Consider the following 23,697-nt stretch of genomic DNA (forward strand, 5'->3'; position numbering starts at 1 on the left):
TATATGTTAAAAAATGTGCACAAATGTGCAAGTTTTTTCAAAAAATAGCAGATCTTTCGTGGCGTGCTATGAGCTTGTATATCTGCAATTATTGAATAGCCAACCAATGTGCGATACTGTATATAGCTCAAATCTAAAATGACACAGATGCTTTTAATGGTTAAGCATGTATGCCTGGCCTGCACAACAAAGGTCTTTCAGGTGGTTCCCTGCTAGCCTGGTAAACCCCCCTCCCTCTGGAAATCTGAAATCAAATACAAATTAGATTTAAAGCTGATGTGTTTATTATATGTAGGACTGGGTGATATGCATGGATAAAATCAAATATAACTATATGTTTGACCAAATAGGACTACAAACTGATGTTCTTATGTATTTATTAACTGGATATAGATGGATTAATACGTTTTTCCCCCAAATTTGAAGTGTTTCCTGTGGAACAGAGTAGGCCAAATATGTATTTGATCAATTTTGACATTTGCATATCTATGATATTAAAGTCAGACTTGATAAAATACATCTATGACAGTCTTGATCCAAGAGGCCAGCTTAATAATATATAGTGTGGCAAGTAAGTGGAAATTTTGATCATGACCATCATTATGAAAGAAAGAAAGAAAGAAGCCATGCTGTGGGTACAGATAAAGTGAATGCACACAAGCATGCATACAGGTAGCCATGGATCACACGACAGTAGTCTGTCACGATCGTCATGGATGAACTTCAACCTGGTGTTTGCACTTTCTCCCTTTACGCCCGTACATCTACATATACCTTCAGATTTCAAAAAGAAAGTGCTTACCCTATGGCCACGGATGTTACAATTATGTACGGTCCCTCAGAAATGCCTGTATCTTCCGTATTGTTCAATAAAAAGTATTTTAATCCGATTGGTGGCCATTTTCTCATAGAGTTATAATGTATCAGAGTGCAATACACCTCCCAACCGATAGGGTCACGGACTTGAAAATACGGAGAAAATGGCCACCAATTGGATTTAAATGCTTTTTATTGATACAATACGGAAGATACGGGTACTTCTGATGAGCCGTACACAATTGCAACATCCATGGCCATGGCGTAAGCACTTTATATTTGAAATCTGAACGTTTATGTAGATGTACGGACCGTAAATAGAGAAAGTGAAAACACCAGTTTGTAGTTCATCCATGACTGTCATGTTTCAGGTATAGCATAGACTACTATCTCCAAAGGGGAAATAGGCTATTAACGGTTATTATTACATAATGTCCCCTTGAGTTTCCTTCATTTTTAATAACCGTGACATGATGTCATTGATCGACACTGCCTGCAATTAATTTAAAACAAGAAACACTTTTTAATAATGTAATTAAACAATGCTGGACAAAAACGTAATGGTTTGGAAAGAACGCACGATGATAAAAAAAAAAGGACATGATTCACACTTGGTCTACAAGATCTACAAGCTCACAACGCTTTGTAGCGCGACGTGTTGTGAGCTTGTAGATCGTCTATTTTCGGTGCCGCTCGCTTCCTGCTATCAGCTGACAACATACACCGCTAGTCCGCTATGTCATGTGACCCACTCTTCCTTCTCCTAAACAGACACACCACAGTCAGCTAGAATAGGTCTTATGATCCTCACGGGTACATTGTGTGGGTTTATAGTTGGTTTATAGTTGTTTTATAGTCTTTGACAGTGGGATCAGATGAGAATAAGTTCTCTGTGTGGAGCAGCAGAGAGACCAGATCACTGATTATAACTGGACTGTAAGCAGATCATCTGGAAGTTCAGCAACACATCTGCACACAGCTGTAAAGGATCCACTGAGTGAGTATATGAGTGTAACGTTATTCATCCACTAGACTTTGAATATTTCATGGATTATATTTAAACTGCAACGCTGTTATGTTAGTACTGTAGATCCAGTAGCCCTGAAACATGACTGTCAATCTGTCATGGATGAACTTCTACCTGGTTTTGGCACTTTTTCCATTTACAAGCCGTACATCTACATATACGTTCAGATTTCAAATATAAAGTGCTTACCCCATGGCCATGGATGTTACAAGCTAAAACGCCATGGGTCTAAGTACCCGTATCTTCCGTATTGTTCAATAAAAAGCATTTTAATCCGATCGGTGGCCATTTCCTCAAAATGTCCTTCATATGCTTTCAACGACGCGCCCCTATCGGTTGGGATGTGTATTGCACCCTGATACATTATAACTCTATGAGAAAATGGCCACCGATCGGATTAAAATGTTTTTATTGTTGAACAATACGGAAGATACGGGTACTTAGACCCAATCGTTTCAACTTGTTACATCCATGGCCATGTGGTCAGCACTTTATATTTGAAATCTGAACGTTTCTGTAGATATACCGGTTGTAAATGGAGAAAGTACCAAAACCAGGTTGAAGTTGCTCCATGACGCTCGTGACAGACGAGCGTCATGTGAAAGACGGCTATAGATCCAGATGTCACGTCGTAGCCTATGGAGATATTGGTGTAGGTAGATTATATCAATATATCTTTAAAAGTCAATGAGCTACTACAAAGTAAAATAAAGATAACATACTAGAAAGGGTAACAGATTGCTGGGCACTATATGACATCTGGGCACCTCCATGTAAAATTTGATATTTTGTCAAAAATTAAAAAAAATAAAAATAAAGGAAAGGAAAGTAAAGTAGGCCTATAAATGATTGCTTAAACATTTGACAATTAAGGTCTAATATTTCTACAAATTGCTACAAAACCTGTATATCCAGTCATTTTGGGGCATAAAAGGAGTTGAAGGATAACATTAGTCTGATAATTATTTACCGTGAATCATGTATACTTAATTACTTATTATTATTATTATTATTATTATTATTATTATTATTATTATGTACCGTGCATGTTCACATCATGTATACTTTACATTACTTAAAACCATTTTTCAAATATTATTTTTTAACATTTTGGACAAAATAGCCAGTTTGACATGGAGGTGCCCAGATGTTCCTATAGTGCCCACATATCCTGTATGCCTAGAAAGTACTGTTCCTGAAGAAACAGTGTGGGCTCGCTAAGAATGTTGATAGTATTAAGTATTGATTGTGTTATACGGTAATAACATAACATAACATCAACATCAAAAATATAACTTTAGACTACTTAAATTCTGACACAATTGCGCTGTGTCTCTGAAGTGTTAATACAGTCTATCACCAGTGGATGTGAATAATACATCTATATTGACTTTATGTATGTAGTCCGTCTGTCCTAGAGCCAGTGGTGGAACTTGGAGGAAGTACAGATTTTTTACTTAAATAAAAGTATCAACACCACAATGCGGAAATACTCTGTTACAAGTAAAGGTCCAGTAAATTGACTTGAGTAAAAGTACAAAAGTATTGGCGTCAAAATACACTTAAAGTACCAAAAGTAAAAGTACTCATTATGCAGAATGTCCCATTTCACAAGTTCAATATGTATAAAAAAATCTTTTGAAAATAGCAGATCTACAAACTCACAACGCGCCGCGAAAGCGATGCGTTGTGAGCTTGTATATCTGCTATTTTCAAATAGCCAAAGTACAGTATAATATAGGGTTGAAGTGGTTAATGTACGTTTTATAATAATATTCAAAATCTTCAAGGTAACTAGTATACAAATAATAGTCGTGGGGTAAAAGTACAATATTTGCCTCTGAGATGTAGTGTAGTTAGTAGAAGTAAAAGTATTGACAATTGGAAATACTCAAGTAAAGTAAAAATACCTCAACAATTTTACCATTCAAGTACAGACACGGTACTTGAGTAAATGTATTTAGTTACTTTCCACCACTGCCAAGAATGGCTGATATTCCACAGCACATATTTGAGCCATAAATGTGTAAACTCAACCAAATGAGTTGCTTTGACTTATAGGGTCAACACGTCTTCTCCCACAACTTTTCAGATGGATATGAAGCTATAGATGATCTATAGCTTCATATCCATTTGAAAAGTTGTGGCAGGAAACGTGTATTAGTTAAATATGTCCACTGTTCCATGAGATTCAGGCAGACTTCATTGTCTGTAGGTGTCCTGACCGCATTGGCGGCGCCGATCAGGGTTGCCAGATCTGCTTGTTATAATTTCCCCGCAAGATTTTATTTGAAAATAGCAGATCTACAAGCTCACAACGCGTCGCATCGCAACACGTTGTGAGCTCGTAGATCTGCTATTTTCAAATAGCTGATGTACATGTTAAAGTGCTCATGTGGCCCATAGTCGCTTCTTCTGGGCTGGTTTTCCTAGACCTGGTTGCTTGTTTCTCTCACAGAATCTGGCAATACTGGCACTGATGTCAACTTCGACACACCTATGTGTGACTGGGACACACCAATTGACAGGTGTGATTAATTGTTACCCCACGCCATCATCCACAACGTATCCTGACAGGCATCCTGTAGTGTTGGCCTACTTCCATAGAGTACATCCTAGTTCATGTCCTAGACGTCAAGGCAGGAGCCACAATAATAATAATAAAAAGAACAGTTACATCTTGCCCACCCCTGTCCTAGAGCAGTGGTGTCCAAACTTTTTTCAAAGGGGGCCAAATTAGAAAATATGAAAACACCCCAAGGACCGCACGCGCGATTTTGGGCGTTTTATTGTTACTTTATTTCGGTTTTAGGGTTAAGCAAGAGCTAGAGAAGGTCCTGCCATCCTGAGGCAAAGGAGGAAAATGCAACTTTCACTTTTATAAATCTTTTTATTTTTTTGACGGTGCAGGCGGGGTCCCTCATAATACAATTTAGGAATCCCGCGGGCCGGACTTTGGACACCACACCACTGTCCTAGGGTCTCAGCAGAACACCCACCAAGTGTGGAGTTGATTGGAAGAACGGTTCTTGATGCAAAGTATAGTCATACAGACAGACAGACAGACAGACAGACAGACAGACAGACAGACAGACATTCATTCCTGGAGTCTACTGATAGAAGTGTCAGATGAGTGTGTGAGTCACTGGACAGGTTGGACGGTGCTGTCATGTGTTTTTTGTCATAAGCATGCCTTTATATATTGATTTACTGCTTTGAGGGGTTATAGTCACACCCACAGTCAGTCAGCTGAGACTCAGGTGTGTAAGCCATGCATACAGGTTGGTTTGCAGTGATGGTAAAAGTACTCAATTTTTTTACTTAAATAAAAGTATCAACACTGCAATGTAGAAACACTCTGATGCAAGTAAAAGTCCAGAATTCAAAATATACTTAAAGTACCAAAAGTAAAAGTACCCATTACGTAAAATGTCCCATTTCACAGGTTTAAAATGTATACACATATTTTGAAAATAGCCGATCTACAAGCTCACAATGCGTCGCGCGGCGACGCATTGTGAGCTTGTAGATCGGCTATTTTCAAATAGCTAAAGTTTAAATAGGGCTGAAGTGGTTAATGTATGTTTTGTAATAATAAGCCAAATCTACAAAGTAACTAGTAACTAAAGTTTTCAAATATTTGTATTGGAGTAAAAAGTACAATATTTGACTCTTGAGATGTAATGGAGTAGAAGTAAAAGTATAAAAAAATTGGACTTAAGTACAGTACTGGAGTAAATGTACTTAGTTACTTTACACCACTGTTGGTTTGTCTCCTTCTGTAAGTCACTGTGGGAAAACCCACAACTTCATTTAGAAAAGGTCTCTAAATAAAGTAGGTTTTCTACAGTACAGCATGGGTTGCTAAATATTATTTATACCTACCTAACTACAGTATTTTATGATGTATTGTGTCTCTTCTACTGTAGAAATGCGTGTGGCAGTAGTGTTTGTCACGCTGGCACTCTGTGCGGCTACCTTGGCCCTGGACAACGGGCTGATGAGGACCCCACCAATGGGATGGTTGGCATGGGAACGGTTCCGCTGTGACATAGACTGTGAGAATGACCCCAAGAACTGCATTAGGTAAGACAAACACACCGACATCATGACTTTAATAATAACTTTGTGATAGATAGACTTTATTTTCTTTAACCACTTGAGATCTGTTCAGAAGTTGTTGTTTTGACACGCCCCAAAATAGGTTAAAATCAGGTTGAAACTGGGTAAATCGGCTGCATATAATTGCTGATACTGATGTCGTCAATAAAGTCAAATGATATCTTGGCCAGACAGATATATCAGTCAGGCTCTATCATGCAGCTGTGATTCCGTCGACTAAAACTATGACGAAAAATGTTCGTCGACTACCACTGACGAAACTAAGCTATGATGACTAAAACTAAGACTAAATATATTGACAATTTCGTCAACAAATAAAAACTAGACTAAAATGTTAGTGAGGGATCTGGTGGAGAAGAGATCCAGTAGAACTAAAAGACAAGTCACTTTATGTTTGGTTGTGCTCGTGTGTTAAATGGAATTTTATTCTAAAGACTATGATGACTAAAACTGAATCAAAATTTGGTGTTAAAATAATCCATGTGTGTGATTGTGTCCTCTTTCTCTCTGTGTCCACAGTGAGAAGCTGTTCATGGACATGTTTGTGTGATTGTGTCCTCTTTCTCTCTGTGTCCACAGTGAGAAGCTGTTCATGGACATGTATGTGTGATTGTGTCCTCTTTCTCTCTGTGTCCACAGTGAGAAGCTGTTCATGGACATGGCAGACAGGCTGTCAGAGGACGGCTGGAGGGAGCTGGGCTACGTGTACGTCAACATAGATGACTGCTGGTCCTCCATGCAGAGAGACGCACAGGGAAGACTGCAGGCTGACCCCAAGAGGTATATACTGTACACACACACACACACACACACACACACACACACACACACACACACACACACACACACACACACACACACACACACACACACACACACACACACACACACACACACACACACACACACACACATTCTTGCTTCAGCACACACACAAGCTGCCAGCGTCTATAGTTCATATAAGTCAATAAAAGCATTATGAAAGGTGATCATCACATGACAGTCAGATGACCTGCAGAGCAAACTGATAAGATGGCCAGATTAAGCGGTTGTATACCGTCAATCTTTTTATATTGTGAATGTATCATTTAAACCACGTTGCCAACTGAATTGTAGCTCTTCTGAGTCAATTACAGTTTGGTGAGGCATTCATAACGCATAGCTGGACTTTGTACAGAACATATATACTGTATACTGTAATAAAAGTTATGGCTGATTTATACGTGGTTGAGTGCGGTGTCACAGATCGACAGAACAGGCACACGGTGCGATTTGTTGTGAGCTTGTAGATGTGCAAACTACATTTAACTTAGGCTTTTAACGCTCTGTGATTCCTCTGTGTCAGGTTCCCGGGTGGCATAGCCAAGCTGGCGCGCTACATGCACGACCGCGGTCTGAAGCTGGGCATCTACGGGGACATGGGCACGCACACGTGCGGGGGCTACCCTGGCACCACGCTGGACACCATCGAGCTGGACGCCCAGACCTTCGCCGACTGGGAGGTGGACATGCTGAAGTTCGACGGCTGCTATTCAAACGCCACAGAGCAGGCACAGGGTGAGGACAGGGGGGGAGGTTGGGAAGGTTGGAACAGAGATGGGGGGACAGAGGTGGTGTTTGGGGAGGTGTTTGGGGAGGCTTGGACAGGCGGGGTTGGGACCAGTGGTGGAAGAAGTACTCAGATATTTTACTTAAGTAAAAGTAGCAATAACACAATATAAACATACTCTGTCACAAGTAAAAGCCCTTTGTTCAAAATGTTATTTGAGTAAAAGTACAAAAGTATTGGCATCAAAATATACTTAAAGTACCAAAAGTAAAAGTACTAAAGTGTTTGAAAATAGCAGATCTACAAGCTCTCAACGTGTTGTGAGCTTGTAGATCTGCTATTTTCAAATAGCCTATGATTAAAATAGGGCTAAAGTGGTTAATGTCTGTTTTATAATATAATAATTTATATCTGCAATGTAACTAGTAACTAAAGTTTTCAAATAATTATAGTGGAATAAAAGTACAATATTTGCCTCTGAGATGTAGTGGAGTAGAATTACAAGTACTGAACATTGGAAATACTCCAGTAAAGTAAAAAATACCTCAACATTTTACTTAAGTACAGTACAAATGTGCTTAGTTACTTTACACCACTGGTTGGGACTGAGGGGTTGTTTAGAAACAGGAACAGGAGGCACAAAGCAGTCCAACAGGATATGGAATGGATATTTAATTTCAATATGTGCTGTATGCACTGCAGTGAGCTCATGTTTGGTCAATATTCTCTCTGATAGGTTACCCCAGCATGTCAAAGGCTCTCAACGCTACTGGCCGCCCCATTGGCTACTCCTGCAGCTGGCCCGCCTACCAGGGTGGACTGCCACCCAAGGTGAGCAGAATACTACTTTACATTTACTATATTAACTAACCTGCATGCGTCTCCTTTCTCACTGTATCATAAATGGCAGATTGGGACCAAAACCCTATTGGTTGTAGATCTGCTCTTTTTGCCAAATGAATAGGGATTCATGTGGTTAATTTCAAGGACCCCCGGTATGGTACCCATTAGGCCTCGGACCCCCATAACTCTGAGTGTGTACAAATGGTTCCATTTGTACACACTCAGAGTTACAGACCCATAAAGGTCCATTTGGTTCTTAACTATCAATCATATAGCTGCATGGGGACCTCCTGGAACCCCCCCTCGAGGATCCCAGGGGTCCCCGGACCCCACTTTGAGAACCACTGTTCTAGGCCAATACTTGGGCAGAGTCATGGATACTTATTATGCTTATTCAGCTTTCAGCATGATCACAGATGTTTAAAAAGACAGGTGCCATTCAAAACACTTTATTATTTTGCTGATTAAAATATATAACTTCAAACAAATTTAAAAAATGCAATTGCCTATCTAAAAATCTAATAACCTAAAACACAAATCTAAACTCCACTATCATTTAAAAGTCTACACATATATGGATGATCAGTCATTCATACAGTATGATGGTCTGTTCTATCAGTCATTCATACATACAGTATGATCGTCTGTTGTATCAGTCATTCATACAGTATGATGGTCTGTTCTATCAGTCATTCATACATACAGTATGATGGTCTGTTGTATCAGTCATTCATACAGTATGATGGTCTGTTGTATCAGTTATTCATACAGTATGATGGTCTGTTGTATCAGTCATTCATACAGTATGATGGTCTGTTGTATCAGTCATTCATACAGTATGATGGTCTGTTCTATCAGTTATTCATACAGTATGATGGTCTGTTGTATCAGTTATTCATACAGTATGATGGTCTGTTCTATCAGTTATTCATACAGTATGATGGTCTGTTCTATCAGTTATTCATACAGTATGATGGTCTGTTCTATCAGTTATTCATACAGTATGATGGTCTGTTGTTTCAGGTGAACTACACAGAGCTGGGACAGATCTGCAACCTGTGGCGTAACTATGGCGACATCGAGGACTCGTGGGGCAGCGTTCTGAGCATCGCCGATTGGTTCTTTGAAAACCAGGATATCCTGGCACCTGCCGCCGGACCTGGACGCTGGAATGACCCAGATATGGTACTGTACTGTAGGGCAGTTATACACTGCCCTACAATTATGTTGGGGGGGTCCCCAGGTAATTAGCTTAATTAGCCAAATGTTACGTAAGAAAAATGCAAACCTTCTGAAAATAGACGATCTACAAACTCACAACACATGCGAGGCGTTGTAAGCTTGTAGTTCGGCTATTTTCAAATTATTTGAATATTTCTAAATGCCTACAATTCCACGTGCCTGTCAGGGTGGGGGAGTCCCCAGTTCAAATATGATTATTTTGGGGGGTCTGAAAAGTTTGGGAGCCCTTGCTGTAGGTCACATTTACATCTGCCTACAGTACCTACTGTACTTAACTTTCTGCTCAACAACTGCTTATTAATGACCCCTGAGAGAGGTCACTTACCTAAGAGTAAGTAACAATTTCTAGACAATATGTGAACGTTGGACATTTGGAAACGCAGTCCAAGGTAGAGCACGCCACATCCAAACATTAGACAGGTACTGGGATGAAAACACTTACGTGAAAAGAAGAACAGACACAGTGCTGCTCCCAAGAATCAACTTTAATAGGACAGAGAAGGACAACGTTTCAGCCCGTCTTAACATTGATTCTTGGGAGCTTCGGCACAGTGTGTGTGGACTGTTCTTTTTTTCAGCTTTGGACATTTGGACGGAGGCCTTCTAACTGACATAGACTTTGTTAAATCAATTAGATATTGGAGATTAGATTATATCACATTTCTTCATCAGTCAGAGCAAATGATCTGAACCATTGTTAACAAGCATACAGGGTTCTGTAAATAGTCACATAAGTAAATAAAAAACAAAAACCAGTGTAGTGCTACAAAGTACTGATGTTGACACCAGGTCAACATCAAACCTGCCATCTCTCTAAACAACATGCTACCTAAACAATATTCTTAACATTTGTTGTCAATCAAGCAGAAGAATAGAATAGAACTTTATTGTCACATCACATGAATTACAAGTAAAACAGTGGGTGAAAAACATTGTAGTGCAGCTTAAAACAACAACAGCAGTTGAGAGTGCAAAAAAGTGGAAAAAAAACGTTAAGATCGTTTAATTTAAAAACCTAACGACACTCATATTAATAAATAGATAAAAAGATAAAACAACAATAATTAAGTCCAGTGTGTCCAGAGTGTACAGCCAGTCCTACACTACTGCTTCTTTAGCAGTCTCACTACCGTGGGGAAAAAGCCGTTTAGTGTCCTATTGGTGGTGCTTGGGATGCTAAGAAACCGTTTACCAGGGCGGGGGTTTCTGCAGGCCTTGAAGAGGAGTATATAACATGTCTATGTAAATAACATACATAACATCATGTTAACATTTTATGGGTCACAAGTAAATATGCCCTTTTCTTTGTTTCCTATGCATTTTCTTTATTGAAAATATTTTTTTTTAAAGTGTATTTTTTTTCCCGCCGCATTTCGCGCTTGTAGATCTGCTACTTTTGATGCTTTTGTGTGACGCTGTAATATATCATATATATCAAGTAGGGCATTCATTTAGAAAAAAAACACAAAAAGTTATATAGAATATGGAGATAGCAGGTTTCTGCCCGACAACAACGATATGTCATATTGACATTACACTAGATTCTAATCCGTTGACTTTCTCTGTGTGTGTGCGTGTGCGTGTGTGCGTGTGTGTGTGTGTGTGTGTGTGTGTGTGTGTGTGTGCGTGTGTGTGTGTGTGTGCGCGTGTGTGTGTGTGTGTGTGTGTGTGTTCTGTACCTGTACTGTGAACCAGCTGGTCATCGGGGACTTTGGCCTGAGCATGGACCAGTCCCGCTCTCAGATAGCGATGTGGGCCGTCATGGCCGCTCCGCTCTTCATGTCCAACGACCTGCGCACCATCAGCAGCGCAGCCCGCTCCATCCTGCAGAACAAGATGGTCATCGGCATCAACCAGGACCCCACGGGCGTCCAGGGGAGACGCATCGTAAAGGTGACACACATTTTGGAACATATTTCACGCCTTTTATTTTTTTAACCCATTAAAACCTGAGGCGATTCTTTAAAAAAATCTAAATCCTAACAGTTTTTTGAAAAAAATATAAAAAATATTTTTTCACGATTTTTCAAAAATAGCAGATCTACAAGCTCGTAGCGCGGCACTCGGTGCCGCGCTACGAGCTTGTATATCTGCTATTTTTGAATAGCCAAAGGCATCTAAAGTGACACAGAAGCGTTCCAGGTAGCAAGAACGTTAATCCGACGAGTTCACGAAACCTCACAATGGAAGCGTTTGTAAATGTCAAAGTGTGAATTTGAGATCTTTTTGAGCTCTAACGTCCACGGGGTGTACCGGAGATGGGGCGCGGTGGAGCGCCGATCCACTAGGTGTCCACTAGAAGGGCCTGAATGAGGGACACTATTGCGATCGACTGGTCTATTTATTCATTTATTTTCCCGATCGGCGCTGGTCCAGCACCGCACCGTTTCCCCATTGTGTTGCGCTGCGTCGTTGTGCATTGGCTGCATGCTTGCCTCTCTCCGTAATGGCAGTTCTGTTACTGGCTACGTGCATCAACTAGGTGTCAGACAAGCTAATGCACAACAAATAGTTGTTCTTGGTATGCTGGCTGTAAGTGTGGAAGAAGAATCAAGTGCTGCTATGATAGACTGACTGACCAGGTATCAGATTACTGCAGCCAATATATGGGGGAACAAAGTTGTTCCCCGTCAGTTAAAGTGAGAGCCGAGAGCGCAGCACAAACAAAGGTGCACCGTGGCATGTGTGATCATGTATTAAGCTACTTATTCATCAAGGTGAATGACTCTTATGGTAGAGCTGCTACAGCTGACATCTGGCCTATACAGCATGTTAGGTTTGTCGGGTCCATAACGCCGTCCGACGGTCCGGGTGCGTCTTTCTTTCTTTAATGTCGGATCCACTCGGATCTCTGGACCAATTTCAGGGTCCATTAGGGTTTGGGTCCGTCATTTTGAACCTGTGAAGAGCTCTATGTGTATAATATCTAATCTAATATGTTCACTATTTATTCTGACTTCCTCATTACCAAGTGATGTTTATTGAAATGCAATGTTTCATGTAGTTCTTCTAACTTTCACTATAGAGAATAAAGCTTGAATTTCCCTTAAATAGAAAGTCAGAAAAATATTTTAACATTTACAATCTGTTCTTTATCCAGAGCTACTTAGTGCTTATAGTTAGTTAATTAAATTCAGAGGAGTCCATTTGGTTACATTTGTATACTCGATCGGAGCTACACCAAAGAACACTGTCACCGTCAAACGATCTACAGGCTCACAACAAAACACATTTGTGACGTGAGGGCTAATTCAAGAAGGTTAGAACAGAAGGGCCCCAACAGTTTCATTGTGGGCATGAGATCTATTTAGCCACTGCCTTTTCATCTTATTATAGACCCCTAATTCAAATAATGCAAAGAGAAGAAGTCACTCGTTTAATATGTATAATTATGAAAAAAAGTGTATTGCACATCAAACAATAATAAAAACATGATTTATGATTAACATAGTGATGATTGCACTTGACTTTGATATTTTTATATGGTAAATGGTTGAAATCTCAGTTCCTTAGTTTATTTATTTTTCTCAGTTCTCTGTATGCTGAAATGTCTAGTCAAATGATTTGTGGGTTGTCTGCAAGTTCTCTTTCTTCACCATGACTGTGCTGTCCTTGTCTTGTCTTATTGTGAGTGAAAAATAGTAGTAGCTTAATTAACAGGTAACACACCTGTACCATTGATATGCTGCCAGGGTCAATCCTGTGTTAATTCACACTGCCCCACTCATTTGTTGGGGTTCACATTCAAAGCAGCAGACCGGTTTGACGGTGGACGATACGAGTGCATGTTTTCGTCTGGGTTTTCGAATTGCTCCGCAATGGACGAGCTAAACCCGTTTTCTGTAGTTTCAGGAGTTGTGGTTTCCGTTAAGGTGAACAAGTATTCGATGAGAAAGTCTTAGACCATGCGTAGATGCAGTGGTGGAAAAAGTACTCAAATGTTTTACTTAAGTAAAAGTATCAATATTGCAATGTAGAAGTACTCTGTTACAAGTAAAATAAAGAAGAAAAAATGTACTTAAAGTACCAAAAGTAAAAGTACTAAAATGTTTGAAAATAGCGATCTACAAGCTTGCGACGCGTTGTAAGCTTGTAGATCTGCTATTTTCAAATAGCCTAGGTATAAAATAGGGCTAAAGTGGATAATGTATGTTTCATTATATCCCAATGTATATCTGAAAAGTAACTAAAGTTTTCAAATAATTGTAGTGGAGTAAAAGTACAATATTTGCCTCTGAGATTACATTACATTACAGTCATTTAGCAGACGCTTTTATCCAACTTGGGGCGGTTGAACACCAGACGAGCCGCAGCTTTCTGAACGAGCTCCAGGGGTTTGATGGCAGATGCCGGAGCACCAGCAAGGAGGGAGTTGCAGTAGTCCAGGCGGGAGATGACGAGAGCCTGGATGAGCACCTGGGCTGCCTTCTCCGTGAGGAAGGGGCGAATCCTCCTGATGTTGTAGAGCAGGAATCTGCAGGACCTCGTCACTGATGCGATGTTTGCCGAGAACGTCAGTTGATCGTCCAGGGTCACACCCAGATTCTTCGCAGTCCGAGTTGAGGTCACCACAGCATTATCAATGGTGATGGCCATGTCTCGGTGCGGACAGCCCTTCCCCGGGAGGAACATCAGCTCGGTCTTGTCCAGGTTGAGCTTCAGGTGGTTTGTCGACATCCACTCCGAGATGTCAGCCAGACAAGCAGCAATGCGTGTCTCCACCTGGGTATCAGAGGGGGGGAATGAGAGGATTAGCTGGGTGTCATCGGCATAGCAGTGGTAGGAAAAGCCATGGGAGTGGATGACAGCACCCAGAGATGTAGTGTAGAGAGAGAAAAGAAGAGGACCCAGAACCGAGCCTTGGGGAACCCCAGTTGTGAGCCTGTGTGGTTCTGACACAGACCCTCTCAGCATCACCTGGTAGGAGCGACCCGTCAGGTAGGATGCAAACAGGGAGAGTGCAGAGCCTGAGACACCCATCCCCTCGAGGGTGGAGAGGAGGATCTGATGGTTCACCGTGTCGAACGCTGCAGACAGGTCCAGGAGTATCAGAACGGAGGAGAGAGAGTTCGCTCTAGCGGCATGGAGCGACTCCGTCACTGCCAGGAGGGCAGTCTCTGTCGAGTGACCCACTTTGAACCCAGACTGGTTGGAGTCCAGGAGGTCGTTCTGGTGGAGATAGGAGGACAGTTGTTTAAAAGACAGCACGTTCGAGAGTTTTAGATAGGAAGGATAGAAGGGAAACCGGTCTGTAGTTCTTGATCTCAGAGGGGTCAAGTGTCGGTTTCTTCAGGAGGGGGGTGACTCTGGCAGTCTTGAAAGTAGAGGGAAAGTAGCCAGATGTCAGAGAGGTGTTAATAAGGTGGGTTAAGAAGGGAAGAAGTTCAGGTGCAATAGACTGCAACAGAGTGGATGGGACCGGGTCCAGAGAGCATGAGGTGGGGCGACTAGAGGTAATAAGGAGAAGGACCTCGTTAGGGGAGAGGGGAGAGAAGTGGGATAGAGAGGGGATGGGGGGGGGGGAGAGGAGTAGATGAGGGTAGAGAGGGGGGGGTGGCAGGCAGACGGGTGTGGGTAGTGCGCAGGGCACCAGCCGGGGGAGGAGGGAAGGAGGATCGGATATCGTTCACCTTCTTGTCAAAGAAGTTGGCGAAATCGTCGGGGAGGAGGGACGAGGAGGGAGGAGGGGGTGGTGGTTGCAGGAGAGAGGAGAAAGTTTCAAAGAGTTTTTTAGGGTTGGAAGCAGAAGCCTGAATTTTAGTGCAGAAAAAAGCAGCTTTAGCAGCTGATAGAGAGGAGGAAAAAGTAGAAATGAGAGATTGGAAGGTGAGAAGGTCCTCCAGGAGGTTGCCATTTCTCCATTTGCGCTCAGCCGCTCTCAGGCTCCGTCTCTCAGTCCGCACTGAGTCCGACAACCAGGGGGCAGGTGGAGTTTGGCGTGCAGGCCTGGTGGTGAGGGGACAGAGATGGTCGAGAGAAGAGGATAGAGTAGAGAAAAGAAGATCAGTGGCGGTATCAGGGGATAGAAGAGCAAAGGATTCAGGGGCAGGGAGAGCAGAGAGAACAGAGGAGGAAAGAACAGTGGAGGAAAGTGAGCGAAGATTGTGACGTGAGGCAATCATGTGGGTAGGGAGGGGGTGTGAGGGGGGAGAGGAGAGAGAGAGAGAGTAGGACATGAAGTAGTGATCAGAGAGTTTCTTACCCTTTTCACTGGAAAGAGGAGTGACAGACAGGTTAGCAATAGAGCAGCCTCTGGTGAAAATCAGGTCCAGTTGGTTGCCCGCCTCATGGGTAGGAGGAGATGGGCAAATAACTAGGTCAAAGGCGGCGAGAAACGAAAGTAGTGGGTCTAGCTGCTTCTCAGTCGGGAGGTTGAAGTCACCCAGAAGGATGAATCCAGAGCCATCGACAGGGAAGTGGGAGACTAGATTGTCCAGCTCCTCCAGGAAGCCACCAGCAGGACCCGGTGGGCGATAAACAACTGCAATGGTGAGCTTGACTGGATGAGAGACAGTGACCACATGAAATTCAAATGAGGTAGGAGAGAATTGTGGCAGTGAAACAGGAGAGTATTTCCATTTTCTGGAAATTAGCAGACCAGCCCCACCACCTGTCCGCACGGCTCTGGGAGTGTGAGAGAAAGAGTACACATCTGACAGAGCCGCGGGCGTAGCAGTGTTTTCTGGTCTGATCCAGGTCTCAGTCAGAGCAAGGAAGTTAAGGGAGAGCAAGGATGCGTAGGCTGAGATGAAAGCAGATTTGCCTTCCACCACAGCCGAGTGGCAATTCCAAAGCCCTCCCGTTACCACTTGCTCGACGTGAGTGGAAAGAGTAGGATATATTAGATTAGTTGTATCGCGACATCTGGGTGTAACCCAGTGTTTTTGCGACCACCAGGAAGAGGAGAGGACAGGAATAGGAAGAAAACACATCGTAGATCACTAAACATATACACACTACTATAAGTACTACTACTATCACACTACTATATATCACTAAACACTGTTGCTGCTTATGAAGAGAAGAAGCGCTCAATGTGGAAGGCCGTAAATTGACTAAGTCGGATTTTGACAAAGTCGCCTGTCGCCTTTGGTCGCCTGGCCTTCGGTTGCTGGCCGCCGCTTAAAAGCTGACGCTTTCAGAGCAAGTATTTAAGAGATGTAGTGGAGTAGAAGTAAAAGTATTGGAAATTGGAAATACTCAAGTAAAGTACAAATACCTCAAAATTGTACTTACGTACAGTACTTAAGTAAATGTACTTAGTTACTTTCCACCACTTTGCGTAGGTGGTATGATGTAAGGTATGCCAGTCTGGTGAGGTCATCCTCACCTGATGCAATCATGTTGTATGGGTACCAACACAACAAATCTCCTGCAACATATTAATGATTATGTCATCCTGACACTTTACGAGTCACCAAAATCATTCAAATAAATTATTTAAAAAAAAAAAGATTTTGAATATTTAGGATAGATATGTAGCCTACACATTATAACCCAAATAATAACCACTTGCTCACTTTTTGGGTCCTATTAGGAGAAGAGTGGCATCGAAGTGTTCTGGCGCCCCTTGTCTGCCAAAACCAGTGCCTTGGTGTTCTTCAGCAGGCGTAGTGACATGCCTTATCGCTACCAGACCGACCTCAGGAAACTCAACTACACCTCTGGAAGCTACAAGGTTTGCTTTGTTTTGTCTCAACTGATTCAAAGAAAAAAAACGGGGGGGAAAAAAGCACATCCATGTTTTATCACTGGTGCAGGACAAGTCAGGTAAATTGTATCTATTCTGTATAGAGCACATTTAAAGACAACCGATATTGACCAAAGTGCTGCACAGCATACAAACAAAATACAAAAGTACTTCAGATAATAAGAGTATGTTAACACATTGTGTGCCAGAGGTTTATTAAAATAGGGTACGTTCAGTGCCTGAATATCTTCCATCCACTTACGTTGATATGTTTCGTGCTGTAGAAGCACCCACGCGGAAGTGCATGTAAACAAAGCGTGCGTGCGAGACGGGGGAGGGTCCCGACTAACGCCTGGAACAATAATATTTCTAACGCGATCCTCCATTGCAGAGTGATCGTCGATCGAAAACGGCTCACTTCCACCACGTTAAAAAGAAATGGAGATATTAAGCTTTTAGTCAAGGAGTTAACATTAGAGCGGCCGAGCGGAAGGATTTTTGACATGGATCCACATCCGGCCTCTCCATCTCAGAGACTCCTTGGATGATCCCAAAGTTTCGTTAGAGCGCCCCACGTGGGCCCCACGTATTAAAAAAAAAATGGTCCGGACCGTTTATGGCCCATGACGCATGGATTCTCAAAAACGGTCCGGACCGTTTATGGCACTCAATGTGTTAAAACACAAGTTAAAACCGCATGCTATTTAAAATGTAGGTGATGTTAGGTGATGATCACCTGAGGAAGACCAAATTGTCTGGGTGAAACATTGTGTTTTGCACAGATTTTTCTTTTTTTGTGCAGTGATAAATATCACCTTCCCCACCCGGCCTCATACAGGATAATACAGGATAAACAAGTGCAAGTGGAGTTGATTAAACAAAAAAATGGGCAGACAAAATTGGAACTGGAACACTATAACATTTAAGCTGATACATGATCTTTGTGGGGTTCTCTCCTCCTGATTGGATGAAATTGGCATCCATTATTATTTTTTCTTCTGTTTATTAAAAAGCTGGAGAGACGGGGAGACCCTATTATTGAACTAACACTCTGACTCAATATCAATGATTACTATCTGAATATTAGAACAAAAACATATCACTTACACACACCCCCTAAAATAACCTTTCATTCTTTAATCACTTGAACTGTAGCGCCCCTAGTCCTGAGAGAACATTCAGCGAAAAAATAGACGATCTACAAGCCGATCTATGAGCTTGTAGATCAGCCAATTTCAGCTAGAGACTTGGTTTAGCGGACAAAAGGAGGGGGCCTGGTTTTGACCCCTGGGGTACTGTGGTGATATGCTATGTGTAAATATGTAGATGCCTTTTAGTTTTTTGATAACACAAAAAGCACTGAGGGCTTGTTTCCATTGTGGCCCTGTGTATTCAATTCAACAAGACATATAAAGACACAATACTATACAAGAAATCATCAATACTAGGAGCAGTAAAAGTATATTTACAGAAAAACAGTGGGGGGTGATTTCTATTGGCAAGCTAGAAGACTTGTCTAGATCCAGTTGTAAATTACTCTTTTATGGTGGTTTTGAAGGCGGGTAGGGAGTCACACTCTTTGATGGCTGCTGGTAATAGTAAGATGAATTCATCCCCATGTTTGTGCCAAATCTGGGGGGAATGAGATCAGTGACTATAAAGATGATTCTGATGCTGATTCTGAGGTATGGGTTTTAAGTTGTTAAAATAAGTGTAGGATTTCAGCTTTAATAATGTTGACTTTCTCTTTTTCTGTCCTGTGGTCCACTTGCTGTGTGTGTGTGTGTGTGTGTGTGTGTGTGTGTGTGTGTGTGTGTGTGTGTGTGTGTGTGTGTGTGTGTGTGTGTGTGTGTGTGTGTGTGTGTGCGCGTGTGTGCGCGCGTGCATGCGTTCAGGTCTACGACGTGTTCAGTGGTAAGACCGACCAGCTGAAAGACTCCACCCCCTTCGTGGTGTCAGTCAACCCCTCGGGCGTGGTCATGTGGTACGTCTCCGCCCCCGCCGCCAAACCCCGCCTCCACCAGCTCGCCGCCGGCGGTAAGCTCCGCGGGCCCGCCTACTATCGCCACGACAACGACCTGCCTCCCACCTTCCTCTGACCGTCCGCAGGGCCACGCCGACCGTAATTATGACATCACTTCCTCGATATTGTTGAACCACTCGATACGAATCATGCCCCCCCCTGCCCCTCCCCCCCAGACTGCAGCGGAGAGGAAATGACAATTTTGCCAAGTCACTGGCTCATGAATGAAATGAACAGGGTGACCATGTGACTCTGTTGAAGAAGGGAATTAATGCCACTATACCAGCTGAATAGCACTGCTTCATCATGTACACAGTCTATCTAATAGTCATGGTTTCAACACAAACTCAGGGACAGACACTGTGGGAATTACCTCATCTCTCTCTCTCTAATTTTTTTTTTAATCTCTGGGGTCCCAATCTACACTGTAAAATCCTCAGTGTTTATTCAAACTCTGAGAGTGTACCAGTAGAACCAAATGGACCCGTAAGGGACCATAGTTCCATTGGTACACTCTCAGAGTTACAGACCCAAAAGGGTTCATTTTGACCCCCAAAAGGGTCCAGATGAGTCCTTTTGGACACCGTGGGACCTCTCTCTCCCTCTCTCTCTCTCTCTGGTAAAGTGGGCTTCGGTTTGTACCTTTTCACTTGGCCCACGTTCTCTTCAGCGAGTGGCATTGCGAATATGCCTTGTGAGTTTGTACATCTGCTACCCTCACTATTTTAGAAAGTTCTGGGACTTTTTGAGAGAAATTCTCCTTGACTATGACTATGACAACCCCAAATTAGGGACCCGGGTTCAAAGTGAATCAGAATAAGCAACAATGGCGATCGATATTTACTTCTTCAACAATCGACTATTTTATTGGTGATTATTCTATCGATTAGTTTTTCTATTCATCGAATAATCAAGATGCGTGTTTCTTTGATGCATATTTTGTTTTATTTTTTATACTGAGCACCTTCCTTGAGGCAGCAGGCTATCCTGTTCCTTAGACTGAAATGAAGCCAGATATGAATTAGCAGGGGTTAGCATGATGCTAACATGATCAATATGTTTACATTTCTGTTCAGATGTATTTTATTTGAAGGGCTTTTTACATGTTTAGTTTTTTCGTGGATCTGTTTTTGGTCCTGTGTTTTTAACTTTAATGTTTTCAAGGAATGAATGTCAAGGTTTTCTTTTCTCTTTTTATAACACATTTTATTGAATTAGTTTCTTGTAATTAAAGAACAGATTCCCAAGACACAGTGAATGGTTATTTCATCCCTCTCATCCCAGTGAGTGTTGAGTAGGACCTCAAGGAGGCCCAACAGATCAACTCAAAGGGTTTTATTAACAAGGTTTATCCAAAACTAGGCACGCAGACAATGAACTGCTACCAGGGCAGACAGGAACAGGGAACAAAACACTAAATACGGAACAAACTGAACACATTAGAGCTACTGAACTGTCTGCACATGCATGAGGCCATGCCTACACTACCACACCTCAGCCACTAGAGGGCAGCAGAGCTGTTTAGATGGTACATGCAGGGACGTTATAAACATAATGCCAGTATTCTGCTGCACCTGCTCACAAGTTACACACACACACACACACACACACACACACACACACACACACACACACACACACACACACACACACACACACACACACACACACACACACACACACACACACACACACACACACACACACACACACACACACACACACACACCTGCATGTCTGTCATTATCGGCAAATGTTTTGTGTTCTAAAATAAAATAGCAGATCTACAAGCTTGTAGATCTGCTATTTTTCGCCATGCAACGCCTTTGTAGGATGAAATATAAATCAGGCTGGATCCTCCCGGTCTGCGTCTCTCCTGACCTTGGATGTGAAGCACCCCGTCCCCCCCCCCACACACACACACACACACACACACACACACACACACTTTACAGATAAGGTAGAATAGCTAGTCTCATGAATTCTTTATGTGTGCAACAACTCTGCATGCAAGTTGTTCTAAGTCCACTCTTTGCATTATGTTTCTCTATACATAGAGTAAACCTGTACCTACTCTCACCACTAGGGGAGCTCCCTCCAAACACACATGTTGTACTTACAGTACACACACACACACACACACACACACACACACACACACACACACACACACACACACACACACACACACACACACACACACACACACACACACACACACACACACACACACACACACACACACACACACACACACACACACATAGGCATTGCTGTGTGAGCATGCTAATTCTGATTATTTTGTCTGAGGTTACTTGAGGCTGGTTTTGCCAGACAATACATACTACTGTGTGTGCACACGTGTGCACGCACTCATGCACGCGCACCCACACACACTGCGTGTCTGGCCTGAAATGACCTACAGTGTATTCACTGGAGAGTGTGTGTGTGCGTGTGCGCGTGTGTGTGTGTGTGTGTGTGTGTGTGTGTGTGTGTGTGTGTGTGTGTGTGTGTGTGTGTGTGTGTGTGTGTGTGTGTGTGAAAAGATCTGTGCTTTTCACCCGTCTCACATATCCTCCTCTGGCCTGAGCCAATGCGACACATCGCTCATTGTCAAGGTCCTCCGCCGTTTGGGAACGCCAGGAGAGAGAGAGAGAGAGAGAGAGAGAGAGAGAGAGAGAGAGAGAGAGAGAGAGAGAGAGAGAGAGAGAGAGAGAGAGAGAGAGAGAGAGAGACACACAGAGAGACAAGTGCAAGGATTGAGGAAAAGGAAAGGCATAGAGAAAGGGGTGGGTGGTGAGGGGGGGGGGGTGTAGAAGTGTATTAGGAGTTCCAAATGGACCGGGGGAGGAAGGGAGGGGGCGAGCGAGAGAGAGTGCGTTCCTGCCGATGCTCACGTACGCCCACAGCTGCAGAGACGCAGTTGCCACTCTCGTCCTTGTGCCCCCCCCCCCCCACCACCACCCCGAAATCTGTTTATCCCCCCCACACACACAGCATCAACACACACACACACACACACACACACACACACACACACACACACACACACACACACACACACACACACACACACACACACACACACACACACACACACACACAGAGGGCCGTCACGCTGCTAGTCACACTCTGTGCCATGCGCCTCCCACCCCAGAAGATCCAACACAAGGGCTTTTTAACACATGTGGTCATATAGGAGAGGAGGGGGTTCTGGATATATAGGTCACTCACAATATACATATATATATATATATATATATATATACACACTTTATATGTGGCCACACACACACACACACACACACACACACATGCATTTCACACCTCTTCGCTGTCGGGGGCAGAAACCTACTATCTCCATGTTTTAACTTTTTGTGTTCTTTTGTAAATTGAAGCCCTACTTGATCATTCTACAGCGTCACACAAAAGCATCAAAGGTAGCAGATCTACAAGCTCGAAACGCGGCACGAAGCGACGCGTTTTGAGCTTGTCGATCTGCTGCTTTTTGAATCCTGAAAAGTAACAGTTTTGGACAGAATGAGGTTTCCACCCGACAGAGACGACCTGAAACGCGATAAAGAAAAAGGACGTCAGACAGACTGAGATGTGGTAACTGTGTGAGTACAGGTCTGGGTGCAAATGTTTCCGTACCAAGTGTGTCTCAACCTTTTTTTTTTAAATGGTAAATGGTCCATTTATATATAGCGCCTTCATCCAAGGCGCTTAACAATGATTGTGCTTTACATTCACCCATTCAAACACACATTCATACACCGATGGCGGAGGAAACCATGCAAGGCATCAAACCTGCTCATCGGGAGCAATTAGAGGTTATGGTCTATACCAGTGGTTTTCAACCTTTTTCATACCAAGGTCCATTATTTATTCGGCATGAGAGCCACGGAACCAGCATTTGATGATTCCGACCAAGTGGAGCTTACTATGTAACCCTGCTCAGGTTGTGGGTCTGTCTGTCTGTGTGTCTGTCTGTCTGTGTGCATGCAGTACCTATGTAGAGGGTGCCAGAGTGCAGGAATTTAGACAATGCAATGCAACACACACACACACACACACACACACACACACACACACACACACACACACACACACACACACACACACACACACACACACACACACACACACACACACACACACACACACACACACACACACACACACACACACACACACACCATCCCCCATCACAGTGAAATAACACGGATTACAAGTCCGTAAATACACAATATTTTCGAGCTGCGTTCGCGCGTCTTACTTGTATTTAGCCTCTCAGACCCAAAACTTAAGAGTATTTTGTTGTCGTTGGATAAGATTTTGTCCCCAAAAAATCAACAGGGAAGGTGACAGCATGATTCCTTGGG

The 23,697-nt window shown here is 42.8% G+C and overlaps 1 protein-coding gene across 1 annotated transcript; it reads left to right on the top strand.

The window, feature by feature from the left end:
- The first annotated feature begins 1,583 nt into the window (after window positions 1-1,583).
- Window positions 1,584-20,561, top strand: naga (N-acetylgalactosaminidase, alpha). The gene is made up of 9 exons (XM_080452525.1): window positions 1,584-1,813; window positions 5,773-5,929; window positions 6,605-6,745; window positions 7,311-7,522; window positions 8,251-8,345; window positions 9,381-9,542; window positions 11,295-11,492; window positions 17,137-17,277; window positions 19,185-20,561. Exons 2-9 carry the CDS (start codon window positions 5,775-5,777, stop codon window positions 19,386-19,388), a joined length of 1,308 nt encoding a protein of 435 aa, XP_080308651.1. The 5' UTR covers window positions 1,584-1,813; window positions 5,773-5,774; the 3' UTR covers window positions 19,389-20,561.
- The last annotated feature ends 3,136 nt before the right edge of the window (window positions 20,562-23,697 follow it).

Source organism: Gymnoscopelus braueri (genome assembly GCF_963280865.1).
Source record: "Gymnoscopelus braueri genome assembly, chromosome: 16".
NCBI lineage: Eukaryota > Metazoa > Chordata > Actinopteri > Myctophiformes > Myctophidae > Gymnoscopelus > Gymnoscopelus braueri.

Excerpts from the sequence above, each read along its gene's own strand:
- naga (XM_080452525.1), top strand. The coding sequence starts at position 5,775 with ATGCGTGTGGCAGTAGTGTTTGTCACGCTGGCACTCTGTGCGGCTACC. Across the intron at positions 8,346-9,380 it reads AGGGTGGACTGCCACCCAAG|GTGAACTACACAGAGCTGGG; the intron begins GTGAGCAGAATA and ends CTGTTGTTTCAG. Across the intron at positions 9,543-11,294 it reads GCTGGAATGACCCAGATATG|CTGGTCATCGGGGACTTTGG; the intron begins GTACTGTACTGT and ends ACTGTGAACCAG.